At 33.2% G+C, this 15,588-nt stretch overlaps 1 protein-coding gene across 4 annotated transcripts in view; it reads right to left on the bottom strand.

The window, feature by feature from the left end:
• LOC124367950 (cell cycle control protein 50A) overlaps window positions 1–14,306 on the bottom strand; it is a 55,110-nt gene extending 40,804 nt beyond the window's left edge. For 2 of the 4 annotated variants that reach the window (XM_046825183.1, XM_046825191.1), the window contains exons 1-2: window positions 6,964–7,343; window positions 1,830–1,963 (exon numbers count right to left, since the gene is read on the bottom strand). In XM_046825183.1, the coding sequence (XP_046681139.1) occupies window positions 1,830–1,963; window positions 6,964–7,009 (180 nt within the window). In that variant the 5' untranslated portion in view covers window positions 7,010–7,343. Of the gene's footprint in view, window positions 1–1,829; window positions 1,964–6,963; window positions 7,344–14,287 lie in introns of those variants that run through there. The other 2 variants (XM_046825198.1, XM_046825205.1) reach the window with 2 other exon arrangements.
• Window positions 14,307–15,588: the final 1,282 nt, after the last annotated feature.

The following is a 15,588-nucleotide window of genomic DNA, read 5'->3' on the forward strand; positions in this document are numbered from 1 at the left end:
TGTAAACTTACTTTGCATAACAATCTCCTTGATATTAAGATTTAATTTATTCTGTGGTATTTGGTCTAAAGAAATTAATTTCTTTATCTGATGATTCAATTTTACAATAGTTTATGTATTTGTATCTTATATGTATGATAATTTGTTTTATGTTAATTTTAACTCTAAAATAGGTTGCTAGTTTTTCTTAATTTTAAAATCTATTGATTTATACGAGGGCTGTTTTTTTTTCAAGTTCCGATAGGCCATAAATAATAAACACATTGAGATAAAAAGATGATTTTATTACCAAAAGATTCGTAATTTCTTACTTATTTTTCTACGTAGTCACCAAAAATGTTGAGGCACTTGTCGTAGCGAGAGACAAGCTTTCCTATACCCTCCTCGAAGAAGTCTGCCGCCAGTGAGCTCAGGTAGACCCTTACAGTTGCTTGAAGCTCTTCGTTGTCAGCGAAGCGTCGTCCACCTAACCACGCCTTCATTTCTCGAAAGAGGTGATAGTCACTGGGCGCCAAGTCAGGACTATACGGCGGATGGTCGAAAACTTCCCATTTGAACTTTTGCAGAAGTTGTTTTGTGACATTGGCACTATGCGGTCGTGCATTATCGTGGATCAGGACCACGCCGGATGACAGCATTCCTCTCCGTTTGTTTTGTATTGCTCTCCGGAGGCGATGTAGAGTCTCACAGTATGATTCCTTTGTTATCGTTGTTCCCTGTTGCATGAACTCAACCAGAAGCACACCTTTTTGGTCCCAAAACACTGTAGCCATTGTTTTCCTTTTGGTCAAAGTCTGCTTGAATTTTTTGGGCTTGCTAGGGGAGTGAGTGTGCATCCATTGCTTTGATTGTTCCTTGGTTTCTGGATTTTCATACAGGACCCAAGTTTCATCCCCAGTAACAATAGACTTTAAAAAACTGTCTTTCTCGTTGTCATATCGCGTCAGAAAAGTTAGGGCTGACGCCATTCGCTTCGTTTTGTGATCCTCACTCAACATTTTGGGTACCCAACGGGCACACAATTTTCGGTACCCTAGCTCGGTGGTCACAATCTTGTACAAGGAAGACCTTGAAATGGCTGGAAATTCGGTAGAAAGTTCACCAATTGTAAACCTCCGTTTCTCCCGGATCGCTTGGTCAACTCGTTCAACCAAACTTGCAGTAGCGACCGACTTGCGTCCTTGACCGCCTTCGTCATGGACTTCTGTTCGACCTTCAGCAAATAGCCTACACCATTTTCTTATCGCGCTATCACTCATACAGTGTTCACCATACACAACACTCATTCTGCGATGGATTTCAGCAGCACTACATCCTTCAGCTTGAAGGAAACGAATCACACTTCGCAACTCACAACTGGCGGGAGAATTGATCGTAGCGGCCATCTTTACTCGCCCGTAGCTCGGCTACGACTGATGGATTGGAGCCGGCAACGGCGTTGGTTGTAGTGGGGGAGCGGCGCAATTGCACAACACGCAGCCCCGCCTCCCGCCACTACGCTGGTTATTTGGAGAAACAAACGGAACTTGAAAAAAAAAACAGCCCTCGTATATGTTTATTGTAAGTTATAAAAATTGCATGTGTGTGTGTGTGTGTGTGTGTGTGTGTGTGTGTGTGTGTGTGTGTGTGTGTGTGTGTGTGTGTGTGTGCTTATGTGGTATAAACTCCTAAGTTATTTATTAATCTTTTATAAACAAACATAAAATAATATGAACTATTAATTTTTCAAAACAAAACTGTAACAAAACATTAACAGAGAAATAAATTAAAACCACATGCTATTTGTTGTTAAAAATCATTCTAGGAAAAACATACTCAAATGTACTAACCCCATCAGAGAAATATAGCAGTCCAATGCCAATCGGGATGAAAGTAATTCCCACGATGAAGAAAGTAGGCAGAACAGTTCCTGCTGTCAAGATTGGTTGCCAGGCTGGAAGGCGCTGCTGTTTAAAAGCACTATCTGTAAATTAAAATCATATTTATAAAATCCTCATTTTATTACATTGTTATTACTCCATTTCTAAGATTATGTAAATAAAGAATATTTGAGTTTGACTTTGTTACTTAGAGTACAAAATATCTTTTTTTATCACTTAACCACAACAAAAGCATACAATAATCATTTGACTGATAAAAGTACAAAATGAAAGGCAAAAAATATTAGAAATTTAAAAGATTATATCTAACAATGTTTTTATATGGTAACAAATCCTAAATCAGCCAATACTTCAAAACATATATTTTTGACAAAATAATTCATTGGTGCTCTTTTTTAATTAAACCTATGATAAACTTAGCTAATTTCTCTTCATCATTAAAGTAACTCAGTTTTAAATCTCAGCTATAAACTTGTAGTAAAATTTGCAGGATACATATGATCATAATTAGTGCCCAACACTAATGTTTCAAGGCTGGACCATTCTCCAAACCTTTTGTATTGAAATTAACAAACGGAAAACACATTTTCTTTGATGGCGATATAAATGTGAATACTAGACGGCTGCAAATGACTTTAAAATTACACTCAGGACTTCACAAAAAGGAGTATATATTCCTATTGTATAACAGACCAGGAAGTATTTTTAGCCAGAGCTATATTACAAAGCTGTAAGTCCCAATTCACGTAAGTGCCACCAATTCCGAAATTTCTGCTGCAATATCTAAATTTAGGGTACTTTGGTATTATTCGGAGCGCACTATATTTGGGAGACTGGGGACTTTAAATGAATAGACTTTATTTGACTTACCGTGAAAATTACAGATCGTTATAATGACGGGGGTTCTTGTTTTCTGCCTCCCAAAAGGAAGTGATATCTGAGAGAAGTAGGCCACTTTGTCCTTATCTACTACTTGTTATTAGAGTATATAAGTAAGAAAATACACAAGTACGTATTATAAATATATAAATTTAATTATCTCCATCCCCCTAGAAAGCACCCAAATTCAAGCTCAGCTCACATGAGTGCTCATAAAGGTTTTTTTCACTTTGGTACTACTAATGACATATTTATGATAACCTAATCTAAACCAGTTTATATCACATAATAACAAGTAGTAGATAGGGACAGAGTTGCCTCCTCGCCAACATCGCTTCCTTCTGGGAGGCAGATAACAAGAACCGATCATTATAATAACTCGTAATTTTAATAGAAAGTCAAATAAAGTCTGTTTTCTTTCTAATAATGTAGTTTTATGAGTGTCAAGTAAGAAAAACCTTACCAAAAATAGTGACCTCCAGATAATACCAAAGTACCAAATTTAGTATAAAAGATTGGGAGAAGGCTTTTTCTTAGTTGATATTTAGTTCTGTAGAAAGTGCACGAATCGGCCATAACACGAATACCTCTGGCCAATACAGCTATATAGAAAACCAAACTTGAAAAAACACAAATATTGTAAATTTACCTAACCAGAACTTCCTATAATCTTGTAAGAAAAATAGTTCCACTTTGAATGTTCTAAAATTCATTATTTATCATTTAAATACCATAAAACCTTTTACTGTTTTTTTTTTTTTTTTTCAGGACAATAGCAATAGGTTAATTACGCAAATCTCCTTTCTAGAGTTGATAAAAATAAATTTTAAGAAACTGTATGGACCAGTAACTAAACTGTTCTGACCACACGACACTCAGATAAGCCCAGGGGCCTGATAACCCTGAAAACCATAGATAACAAGGAGCACAGTACACAAATATACATTTACATTTCAATTATTACAGAACAAAGTTATTTGTGATTTCCACCCTATAAAACCATATACATTATTGTTCAGGAGAATGAGCAGAATACGTTAAAAACGTTAAAATTTTTATTGATTATTTTTACAGTTAACCCCACTGATACCTTCTATTTGTACCATACACGATTTAAGTTTGTTTGAATTAATTTGGAACAATAATGTCGAACTGGGGTAGGGTACGATAAGCGGACCCGGCTTTTTATATCGAAAATAGCAAACGATATTTACTTAATCATAATCATTGATATAATCAATCGATACTGATTAATTATTTTGAATAATTAACTTAAATAATCTATATTAACAGCTGTGGTAAATCTTAAGATCAGCGACTACCGCTCCGATCGCCGTAATTTTTTTCATACTAACACAGGTTAACGTAATTTCACCGAAAAAAATAGTCCTGGTTGTCGCCGTAGCCGTTTACTCCCCCCCAAAAAAATTTGAAAAAAATAAAATTAAAAAAAAAACCTGACTGACAGTGCATTTATTAGTTTCTTTGGTGTTATTATAGGGCAGTAGTCCAGGTACTACTTCTAGTATAAACTCGTCTTATCTTATCAGTGATAAACGCGTGCCGCTTATCTTTTGCCTGTAATGAAACCTGCGTTATTTCTGTCTGAGTTTTGTGTATGTAAGCAGTCATGGCGTGATCTAGGCTTGGACTTTGCAAGCTCGAGTTAATTTTTTTTCTAAAAGAGCAAGCAGCGCAAAGCGCTGTGCAGCAGGCAAGCAACGTGTGATCTGAGTTTTGAATAGGCAAGCCAGGGTCTTTTTAGCGTGTGACAAGAATCGTCGCACGCCGTGTCAATAACTTCACTAATTATTTCTTGTCCATGTGGATTTGTTTGTTTATGTCTGGCGGTCAATCGAAGCCGTCCTATAGGTCACGTGATTCACCCGGCCAATCGTAAACTTTCCTGTTTGTCACGTGACTACTGTCAACTCATCAAAACGACCATGGTCGGCCATTGTTTTTAGCTTGATAGTAGAAAATCTTGTTATTTATGTGTTTTGTATTGCCAACATTGTACTGCCGAAAAACTGGTTTTTATATGTTAGATAATCGGGACTATTTTTTCGGTGAAATTATGTTTACCTATGTTAGTATGCAAAAAATTACGGTGATTGGAACGGTAGTCGCTGATCTTAAGATTTACCACAGCTGTAAACATGGGTAGGGTACAATAAGCGGACCCGGTTTTTTTATATCGAAAGTAGCAAACTATATTACTTAATCATAACCATTGATATAATCAATCGATACTGATTAATTATTTTTAACAATTAACTTAAATAATCCTACAACAGCTGTAAACACTTTCAAATAACACACGTAATGTAATATTTCAATTTTACATAAGTAACATTTGATTATTAAAAATGGCAGTCAATATTAGAAAATTACATAACATTTCTTTGAAAGATGATAAGACATGTTTTTCGTGACTTCAACATGTTGAGACTCGTACCGAAAAACCCATTATGTGAAATTTGTGGGAAAGAAACAACTGTAACTGTGAGAGGAGCAAATATGGTCGTCTTCAGTTTTCCTAATTTTGGTTATAATAATTTTTTTGATCACTGTTTATATTAAATTCACATTTTAAGGTAATTATCATATTAACGGCCGGGGCGGAAAAATACGAGTTTTGCGTTCTTAACTTATTGGAATCGTCCTATATAAAAAAAGTATAAGGTTTGATGGGGTGGAAATGAGAAATAACGAAGTTCTAGAAAATAAAAAATTAAATAACTTTCCAGTAATATCTCCATGTTTTACATCCACGTCTAGCGTCACGTGACCTTTTGTGGCCAATGATTGAACCTCGTGATGACGTCATCGGTTGCGCCGCCATCTTTGCAAACGTAAATGAGAAATTACAGAAATGAGCAGAATTTTGATCAAAATTAATAATGTTTTTCTTAATTTCGAGAAAAAAATTAATTACGAGTGCCTCCGGCCATCAGCGCGGGCTTCGGCAGCACCTTTGGTGCTGCCGAAGCCCGCGCTGATGTCAATAAAAGAAAAACATCCCTCGAGATAGTACCTATCAGTAAAATATAAAATTCTAGAGGGGCTGATCAAAAATATAAATTGAAATGTAATGCAAAGGCAATTATGTAAAGTTAAAAAACTAAATAAATCATGAAAAACTCAAATATATAGATGGATATTAACAGAGAACACTTACCATTAGTGTGTTGGCGGATATAGCTAAACAGCAGCAACAAAAAAGTGGTCTATCACAACGAAACGACAAAGTCTCCCGGTTTAAAAACACCGCTCGACCGCACGACGAACAAATACACTCATTTTAAAAAATGCCCTGTTCTATTAAAAAAGAGATAATTTCGTTTCGGTTAAAACGTAAGCTCTTTACGTGCCCTACGAAACACTCCGACACACACAATTCACTAGGGTTGGTTGAACTAGTGGATGGTTGATTCATCATTGTAAACTCACTCACTCAATCCGACCTACTGAACACGATATCTTGTGTAGAACTGACCTATGCCCCGGACAACTCAGATAACAGGTATGCTATCAGGCTGCTATCAGTCCCGGCCGCAGATAATATTCAAGTAAACAGATTATCCAGACACAGCACACAAACTGAACATTAAAACATTAGAAACTTTACCACTTATCAATATACCCCCTAAAATCATGTTATTTGTCATTTGCACCCCCTAGTACTATATATATTTTTTGTTCAGGAGGGTGAGCAGAATACGTTGGTAACGTCAAATTCGTGATTTGCCGCCCCGGCGTTTAATCTTACTGGTACCCATTTTAATTTAAAACATATGATTGTTATTGAGGACTATAGATACTTTTATATTGATTGATAGTCTAGGATATGAGATGCGAATATTAGGTATCGATGATTACATTCTTCTATATAAAAAACCGGGGTCCGCTTATCGCCATCGAAATGAATTATGTTATAGACTTTAAAGATTGTATTATAGTAAAGCTATGTTTTTTTAAGTAAAATAAATATAAGCAGGTAATATATAACACAACTTTATTTATACTAAGTTTGAGCAGTGTAAGTTGGTACTTTATTATTACTTTACAAGGTAAACATGTCTAACAGCATTTAAGTTAAATCGTTCTAATCCATAGTTTGATCACTGGAGTGCTGGAAGCTTATACACTGTAACCAGGTATATTTTTATTGATTCTAAACATAGCATGACATAACACTTACCAGCAGGTCTCTTGCTCCTTATGTTGGATGATTCCGATGTAGACATTTCGAAGTCAATTTATTTCCACCAATAATAGGAAAGTTTATAATACAATTAAATTAATGAACCAATGGGTTATATTTTAGGTCTAACAGTTCAAACCAGAAAAATGAACTCATAACCCTATTAAATTACTATTTAACCAAATTATAAAATATTAAATAACAAACCAACAATAATTACAATAACTATTAATAGTCTTAGAGTGCTCTCTTTGGTTACCTAATATAAGAAAACAGATTGCACACGTTACCAATCAGAAACGAGAAACGAACCAACTCACTCACGTAAACATAATATCTATCTAGTAGCCTATATGCATCAAAGAATCAGTAAGTCACCATTCACCAATACCAGCTGCTCAGCTGAATGTGCACTTGCGACTTAGAAAACGTCTCAGTAAGACATAGAGTAGAAATAAAGAATATATGTACATTCGATGTCTACGCGTACAGGATTCAACTATGTTCATTCCTTAATTTTGAATAGCATTAATATTCTATTTATTTTTATACATTCAGCGGTAACTATGTATCAGTATATTTTAGAACAAGAAGCATTTACACGAATATAAACATATATAAAGCTACACGATAAGATGGTTTTGCTGTACATGAGCAAATTTTACAATATAGTGCACTGTTCACTTTCCCGAAAACGCAAATTAAACGGTGCACACATTAAGTTAATTAACCGTATCTTGTATTAATGAACAGTATTAACACGATTCATTAATACATTGTTATCTTCATTTATACGGCACACTCAGTTTATAAGTGTTTTGCCATAATGACATTGAGTGTACGTATATGGACAATCAAAGGTAATGTATATTATTATACAGTAGAGCTGTATTATTTTAAATTAATCTGTATCATTATAATTACTAAAGTTTAACTCTGCTAAGAGACACTTGTAAAATTGGAACACTAGACGCACGATTATTATGTTATTATTGGATAGTATTTTATTTAAATTTTACAACTTTGACTTTAATTTGTATTATTTGTGGTCGATTCAATTAATATTTTATAAAATTGAGAAACATTTATGGTAATTTAACTATCCAACATTTTTTAATGTTTTATCGGCACATTTAACTTGTCTTTAAAATGTTTGATTATATAAGATTCAACTAAGTAATTTGATTTAAAATGAAATATATTTACAAGAACATAGAGTAATTGTATATAAAGGTACAGTTAACCTTACTTAGTTAACTGGGTTTCTTTGGGATTTACCATTTTATAAAGTTGTAGCACTATGTTAATCGCACATACTCATGTTACATAAAGTGCAGACTTTTTTATTTTTTTGTCCCGGTTGTCAGGGTTGAACACGAGATCCTATTTCGGAAGGTCGAGCATCAACAGAGATTAGGGGCGTCTCCCAATCGTGGATTGCGTCTTATTTGAAGAAACGGCCGCAAACTGTTTACATACTTTATACGAATAGTTTGAAATGTGAGTAATTGAGTCATTCCAAGGAAATTCGAAGAAAATCAGTTTCCCCAGGTTCAATTCTTGTGCCAATCCCCTTCTTAATCTTTATAAACGATTTGCTGGCAACATAATCAAAAGTACGGCGGCTGAGAGGCCCAAGCTAAAATGGTCAATGATGAAATAAACGCTGTTCCCAATTACTCGTCTTTAAAGAAAAGCTTCATATATAAAAAAGAACAAGGCACATGATGGCTCTGGAATCCTTCCGTAACGTTCGAAAGTATCTTGGAATGCACATCGACGAGAACTTATAGCATTATTACCACATATATGTGGTTTCCAAGACACTGAGTACGCATCTTTTACTTTTAAATAGGTTGTCAAATTTTACTCTCCGGGAAGGTTTACTAAGATATTATCTATCCCCTCATGTCGTACGCTGTCGAAATATGGGAACATGAAAGCACAACTTCCAACTTCGTTTTATAACTCCAACAAATAGCAGCTAGGGCTGTTTTTGGAAAACGGCCCAGATTTCTTTATAAAGAAAGCTATAAGCAGAATAATATTTTATTTTTCATATGTTAACATACTTGAATGATGTTAGGCTCTAAATACCGCGTCAGAATGCGATTAAATATTGGACTTATTAATCTTGTTATCGTTAGAGAGATCAAGGATCTCCCTCTCTCCTGCAGTTACTATACAGCGTTATAGAAGCTTTTATCAAACCAACAATGATTAATGCTAGCGTTAAATGTAGCTTTAATTTGATTTAAGTTAAGCAAAATAACTAATAAGAGCTTAGGTATATGACAATATATTTTAAAATTTTAACACTGTAGATAATGCGTTATAATCATGTTGTAAAGTGATTGTTTAAAATGAAATCTATTTGTACATTGACGCTATTGCGAAGAACTTATTCTGTAACAATTAATTTTAATCGACCTGCATAATGAGTTTAAAAATGTGTTATTTATTTAACATGTAATATGTTTTGATAATATGTTATTATTATTCAACGTTAAAATGTATAAATCACAATTATACGGTTTGGTTTGCATGTAAAGTTTAAAAGGAGCTACTCCTAAACCTAAGAAGATGCTCATCAATGGTACAATGTTCAGATGGAGAGTAGAAGGATTTAACATTTTCAACAAAGGAATCCAAACATTTCGTTCCAAGTTGAATTCTCTTCTGGTCTGTATAGTCTATTATGAAATATTTGACAGTTTACAAAAAAAAGTTATTTAAATCTGTGTAAACACATTGTAACTCGATAAACAGATCTTCTAAATGTTACAGACTACAGTTGTTCTATTTTTCTTAGACGATTTCATAGTCTAGAAAAACAGAGCAATTCGAAAATGCCAGTAGTGAATTATTTCAGGTTTCATAGTAATAACTTTGCTTCAATTGAATTCCCTGCAATTTAATCGTTTTTCAAATTTGTTGTTGTTAATATAGTCTGATAAAGAGGTACTTACATCACTGTCCTACTATTAAAGCAATGCTCGCTGAAAGATAGCTTCTTTTTTTTGATTCAGTAATACTCCACATAAGTAATTTTTTACCAAAACTTGCAAATGATGGATAAAAGAAAATAAAAATGATCAATTTTATAAGAAACCATTTTTCAAATCGTTTAATGTATATTTAAAAAAAATCAAATATATGTTTTACTCTGTCACATACGTGATACAGTATTTTTAATGTTATATAAATTCTGTAAGAAGAAATCAAATATTAAATAGTTTTTGTAATTTTAATGAAAATAGTATAAAATATTTTGTAAAATATAAGGGCAATTTTACAAAACTTGTTTGCATTTACTATACTTCTCATGAAATTTGACAATAATCTTTATTATACTGTTATTCTTAATCTTGTAGAATTGTTATTTCTTGCATTGTTAATTCTCAATAAAAATAATCATACAACATAACATTACAGCTGAAACAATGCTGAAATGTTTGCAATAATGTTAATAACAATAGGTACGCCAATCACTTTTCTGAAGTTTTTTCAGTTTTAGACACCACTGTAAGTAACTACATAATTTTTCAATATTTTATAATAATTGATGTGTTTTGGTGAGCCAATACTAAAAATGCACCGTCGAGTGATATATATAATATAACAATCGAGTATAATCTCTAAATGCAATTGTGATTTGAAATGCACCATATAAAGTATGTTTGTACAAATATATAAAATTATTATTTTGTTGGGATGTTTATGTAGGATACATTATCTTTATTGTTAAGTAGTTCTGTAATAATGAGCACTATACAAATTCACACGCTTTGTTACATTTTATGCTATACGTGCATTTCATAGTCTTTCAAAAGATTACAATACTTCTAAAATATTGGTTTTTAATAAATAATGAATAATATCAAAATGCCAAACTTTCAATGTATTTAAGTCCATTTTATATTATATTACTCAACTACTTCTCTGTTAGTAGTTTCTTTTTCGCATTATTAAGCTATAACTTAAGAGCAAGAACGATCATGCCCTCCACTCCAGTCTCAATGGACAATGTCTCGCAAGTTACAGAAGTTAAATACCTAAAAATACACATTGATAAAATGGCGTTTATAGGTATAGCAAAAAAGCTTACAGTTAAACATAAAAGATCGAAAATTGGCATCGTTATTGCATAGTAAGTCACACTTTTTATTGGACAATAAAATTAGCCTTTCAAATTGTTTTGAAAATTATTTGTTCTTATGGACTCTCACTCTGAATACGTGACTCAAATAGCAATATTGATTTCGGCCAAAATTCTCATTCTAGTCCTATGGAAGACACTTAAATAAAAATCCACCAATTCTGAAATATCCCGTTTGCCAAGAATTAAATTATTAAATTCAGCCCCAGATATATACAAAAACTGAACATGCGTCTTAATCGCCTTGCTCTAAACAAACTTGACAATTTTGACAGTGTTTACAGGCTAAAGAGACACAGTGTAAGTCATCTACTAAAATACATTTGTATGTTTGCTAAGCAGTCTCTATGATAGGTGCGTCATTGGATCACTGCTAACCCATACATTTGTAAATAACTCCTAAATTTACTTATTGTTCACTTTTATTGAATAGATTGTAGATATAAATAAAGTTAAATTATTAAATACATGTTAAAAGGATAAATAATACTAACCACCATCGATTAAAATGACAACCAGTTATTATATTTTACAGATTATTATAAAAACTTCATTTGAATATTAAATCAATCCTCAACGTAAACAATTTAAAGCTGCTTGAGATAAAATTACTAATGACATTACCAAGAGAACACAAGATGTTCCCTCAATCCGGATGAGATTATTGTACATTTTATTGATTTTACTAAAGAACTCACAACCGAAATCAAACCCAGTCACATAACAGCTCTTGGGATTGAGACTATCACAACAAGGACGTTTCATTGGCAAGACATTACACCAGATGAGGTAACTACTGTTGTGCACAGTCTTTCTAATTCTACAACTTTTGATGTTTAATTGGTTTAGAGACCAAATATACATATTTGTAAAACTATTTAATTCATCAAGCAACTCTATTAAGCAAATAAGTAAGATAAGAGATCTTTCCTGACACTGAAAAATTCAAAAACAATTGCAATCCATACAAAATTGACAAAATATTTAAAATAAGTCTCAGCCTATTTTAACCCTTTAAGGACCAACCGTCTGATTTATCGCCGGCGGACTTTTCATATTTTTTAAGAGATATTTTAATCTTCTATATGGAATAAATATACTATTTTTCTATTCCCTGTATGTTTCTTACTATTATATCAAATTTTAAACGTCTTTGGAATCATCAGCTTGGTGAAAAAAATATTTTACGGCCATGTTGCATCGTAATGTTGTCAGGGTACTTTGGGATTATACCGACCACACCCAGACATGAATCGTTATTTGACATTTTGCTTCTACTGATTAATAGATTAGCGTAGAATAAATTTCGTCAATATAAAACAGGAATAATTGTCTTATCGCAAACCCCTCCCCATCCTCAGACAGAGGTCAAAGTCGAACGGTCTAGTAGATAACGTGATTGCAGTCTCACCGCCCGTTCAGCTGGTGCGTCGCTTTGTTGTACTTCCGTGTTTAACCCCTACATTTATACAAACACAAAAATTCAACAAAAACTAAACTCTTTATTGAAAAAAACACACAAAACTTGTTTTTATGTACCGTGCAAAAAACTTATAATCATGTGATGCCGCGCGGCCTGCCGTAATCGGGATTCTCGAGAAAGATAAGATAACAGCGACAACAATACCGATCACAATACCTCGAAACGCTTGTTGATTGATGGAATGTTAGTTCTGTTACTCAACTACATCGTTTTATAACGTTCTAAGTTCATTGAAAAAAGTTTAAGCGTTGGGGGCATATAACGGAATCTGACCCCATTAACAATTGATAATCGTTGTAAGTTCGTAATTTTGTAATTAAAGAGTTGTTTTTTCGTTCTATCATGTTTGTTTCTATAAATGTATATTTTTGTGTTATTCATACTGGTGTAGTCGATATAATCCCAAAGTACCGAATAATATCCTTAGTAGCCTATAAGGTTTTGTATGTTAGGCTAATGCTGAAAAGTGTGTTTTAACCAGTGTTACAGAAAAATTTAATTAATTTACAAACTTTTTATTTTTCATTCCAGGGCTTTCAAATTTTGTACAGTTATAGAGAATTATATGTAGAACTAATAAATACCATTTCCCACGAATAATTTATTCTTATTTTTTGTAGATATTGAAGAACACACTCAATCTTTTTAAATTTTTTATTTTTTTTATTTGATAAACAGATAAATCAAATTGTTTTTTGCTATATAATGACTTAAATTTATTTTTTCACAATGAACAATTTAATAATAAACATTTTAAGCCTAAAAACAAATCTGTACAGTAATTAGTTCTGAAGATATGATTTTTCTATCAAACGCTTGAAAAATCACACATTTTTAATATGCACAGTTCTTGGAGCATGGCCAGAAAAACGCAAAAATTTTCTTTGCACAAGTTAAAATTTGGTCTGGTCCTAAAAGGGATTGTATCAAACATTTTGGATCGCTCATTTATACGTAATTTAATACTTTTTGTTTAATTTGAATAATGTTTTTTTATTACAACCAATTTGGTTTTATAAAAAGTGAATAAATTACTGTTGCTGTCATGGAGATAGTTAATTCAACTTTTAATATCTCCAAAAATAAAACATAATTACTCTAGTACTATGCGATTATTATTATGCAAAGCTTTAGACGGTTTTATTTATGAAACTTTGTTGTAAAAGTTTGATTACTATGGACTTACACATAAGGCATTTAAATTTATAACGTACTTCACAATGAACAAAAGGTAGTATACGGCTATTAGGGGGAAATATTAATTTACTTCACTGATTTTGTATCAGCCTATAGAAAGATATTGCATCCAATACTAAAATCTGTTCCACTTAAAACGTTGTAGTCGTAGACTATGTATCAACAAACGAGGACATGAAAAGATCTTAAACCATGGATTTGAACAGTTTTTAAACTTTGCGTTCAAATTTGCATTTCAATGATAACCCCCCAACAAGAAGCACCAACCAATGCAAATCGTAATCATCTCTATAAATTGAGACCAGTTGTCGATCATCTCAATTCGAAATCATTATCTACCCCAGATAAGAGTCAGATTATCAATTGATCAGCAAACTTGTGTTACAAAGACAAAACATTACTTCAGATTTTATAACCCAAACATACCCCATAAATGTGGCTACAAAATCTACTTTATTTGTGAAGTCAAAGGGTGCACTTACACATTTGAAATCAACACAGGTCAATCAAAGTCTCATTTAAGTTGCGAACCTGATCTTGGTACTACTGGAAATCTTGTAGTAAGGTTAGTAAGAGAAGTCCCAAGAAACGTAAATGACACCAACTACTGAGACAACTACTACTCCAGTAAGTCTCCAAGGGGAACTTATGATGATTGGATAATAGTTGTCGATGACGCTCCTGTAAGTGTATAGTTTATTGGCACAACAGCCAGGTTGTGATACTTGGTTCTACGTTCTGCGGAGCTCTCGTAAAGTCAGACCACCAGCAGAATCATAGCGACGTGCGAGAGTTGCAAGGAGGCATTTCAAAGAATTAGGTCCGGCCGTATTCCTCCTCCTTCACAATCACACGCTCATCGCACTTTCTTAGGAAAAACATTAGTCGTCAATTTTGAAGTGGTGTCCATTTCGTAAGAAGTTTATCAGTTGAAATAATTATGCTTACGTCATTTTACTGTCGATTTCATTTTATAATCTATGGATATTACGAGTAGCATCAATAAAAAATAGACATTTCCATAGAGGAGTTATTATTATTACATTGAATAAAAAATTGGAGCTTTTACTTTACCACAAATTATTGTAAGGATGGATTTTCATAAATACTCAATACATAAAAATGAGCGAATTCAGTAATATGAATCAAAGTAAACATACCTCAACGTATCGAATGGTTAGATTCTTAATGTTTTTCTCTACAATTATTTATCATAGACGGCGCAAGTTGATGTTTTTACGTTTAGCAGAGGGCAGTGGAACAGCATTAACCAAATAGGTTCACCCCACGGACAATCCAACATGTGATATTAACGTACCCTCACAGACCCTCCACTGCATTCCTACCACTTTCTTTCTTCTGATAGTCGGTCTTGAAAATATACAGAGGTTAGTCTCGCAGGATAAGAATTTAGTGAAATTCCTTGCCCATAGGTTGTGAAGTCCTACAACAAGCACATGGGTGGAGTTGACAAAGTAGACTCCAATATTGACAGACACAATATTAGAATGAAGAGGTATTTTCGTGTGCTATACCATTTAGTTGACATGGCAGTAGTAAACTCTTAGATTCTTTATTCTCCCATGAAAGAAGAAAACAAACTAAGTTAAAAGGATATTCAGATAGAATTGGCTGTCACCCTATGTTGTTTAAGTGAGAAGGAAAATTCCAAAAGATGTAGGCCGTCATCCCAAAACAATGAGAAAGGAAAGAAGAAAATAAAAGCATACGCATCTCCTAGACCTCCCGTACCCGTAGTCAAAGTCAAAACTGACCATTGTCA

This window comes from Homalodisca vitripennis, chromosome 1 (genome assembly GCF_021130785.1).
Source record: "Homalodisca vitripennis isolate AUS2020 chromosome 1, UT_GWSS_2.1, whole genome shotgun sequence".
Taxonomy (NCBI): domain Eukaryota; kingdom Metazoa; phylum Arthropoda; class Insecta; order Hemiptera; family Cicadellidae; genus Homalodisca; species Homalodisca vitripennis.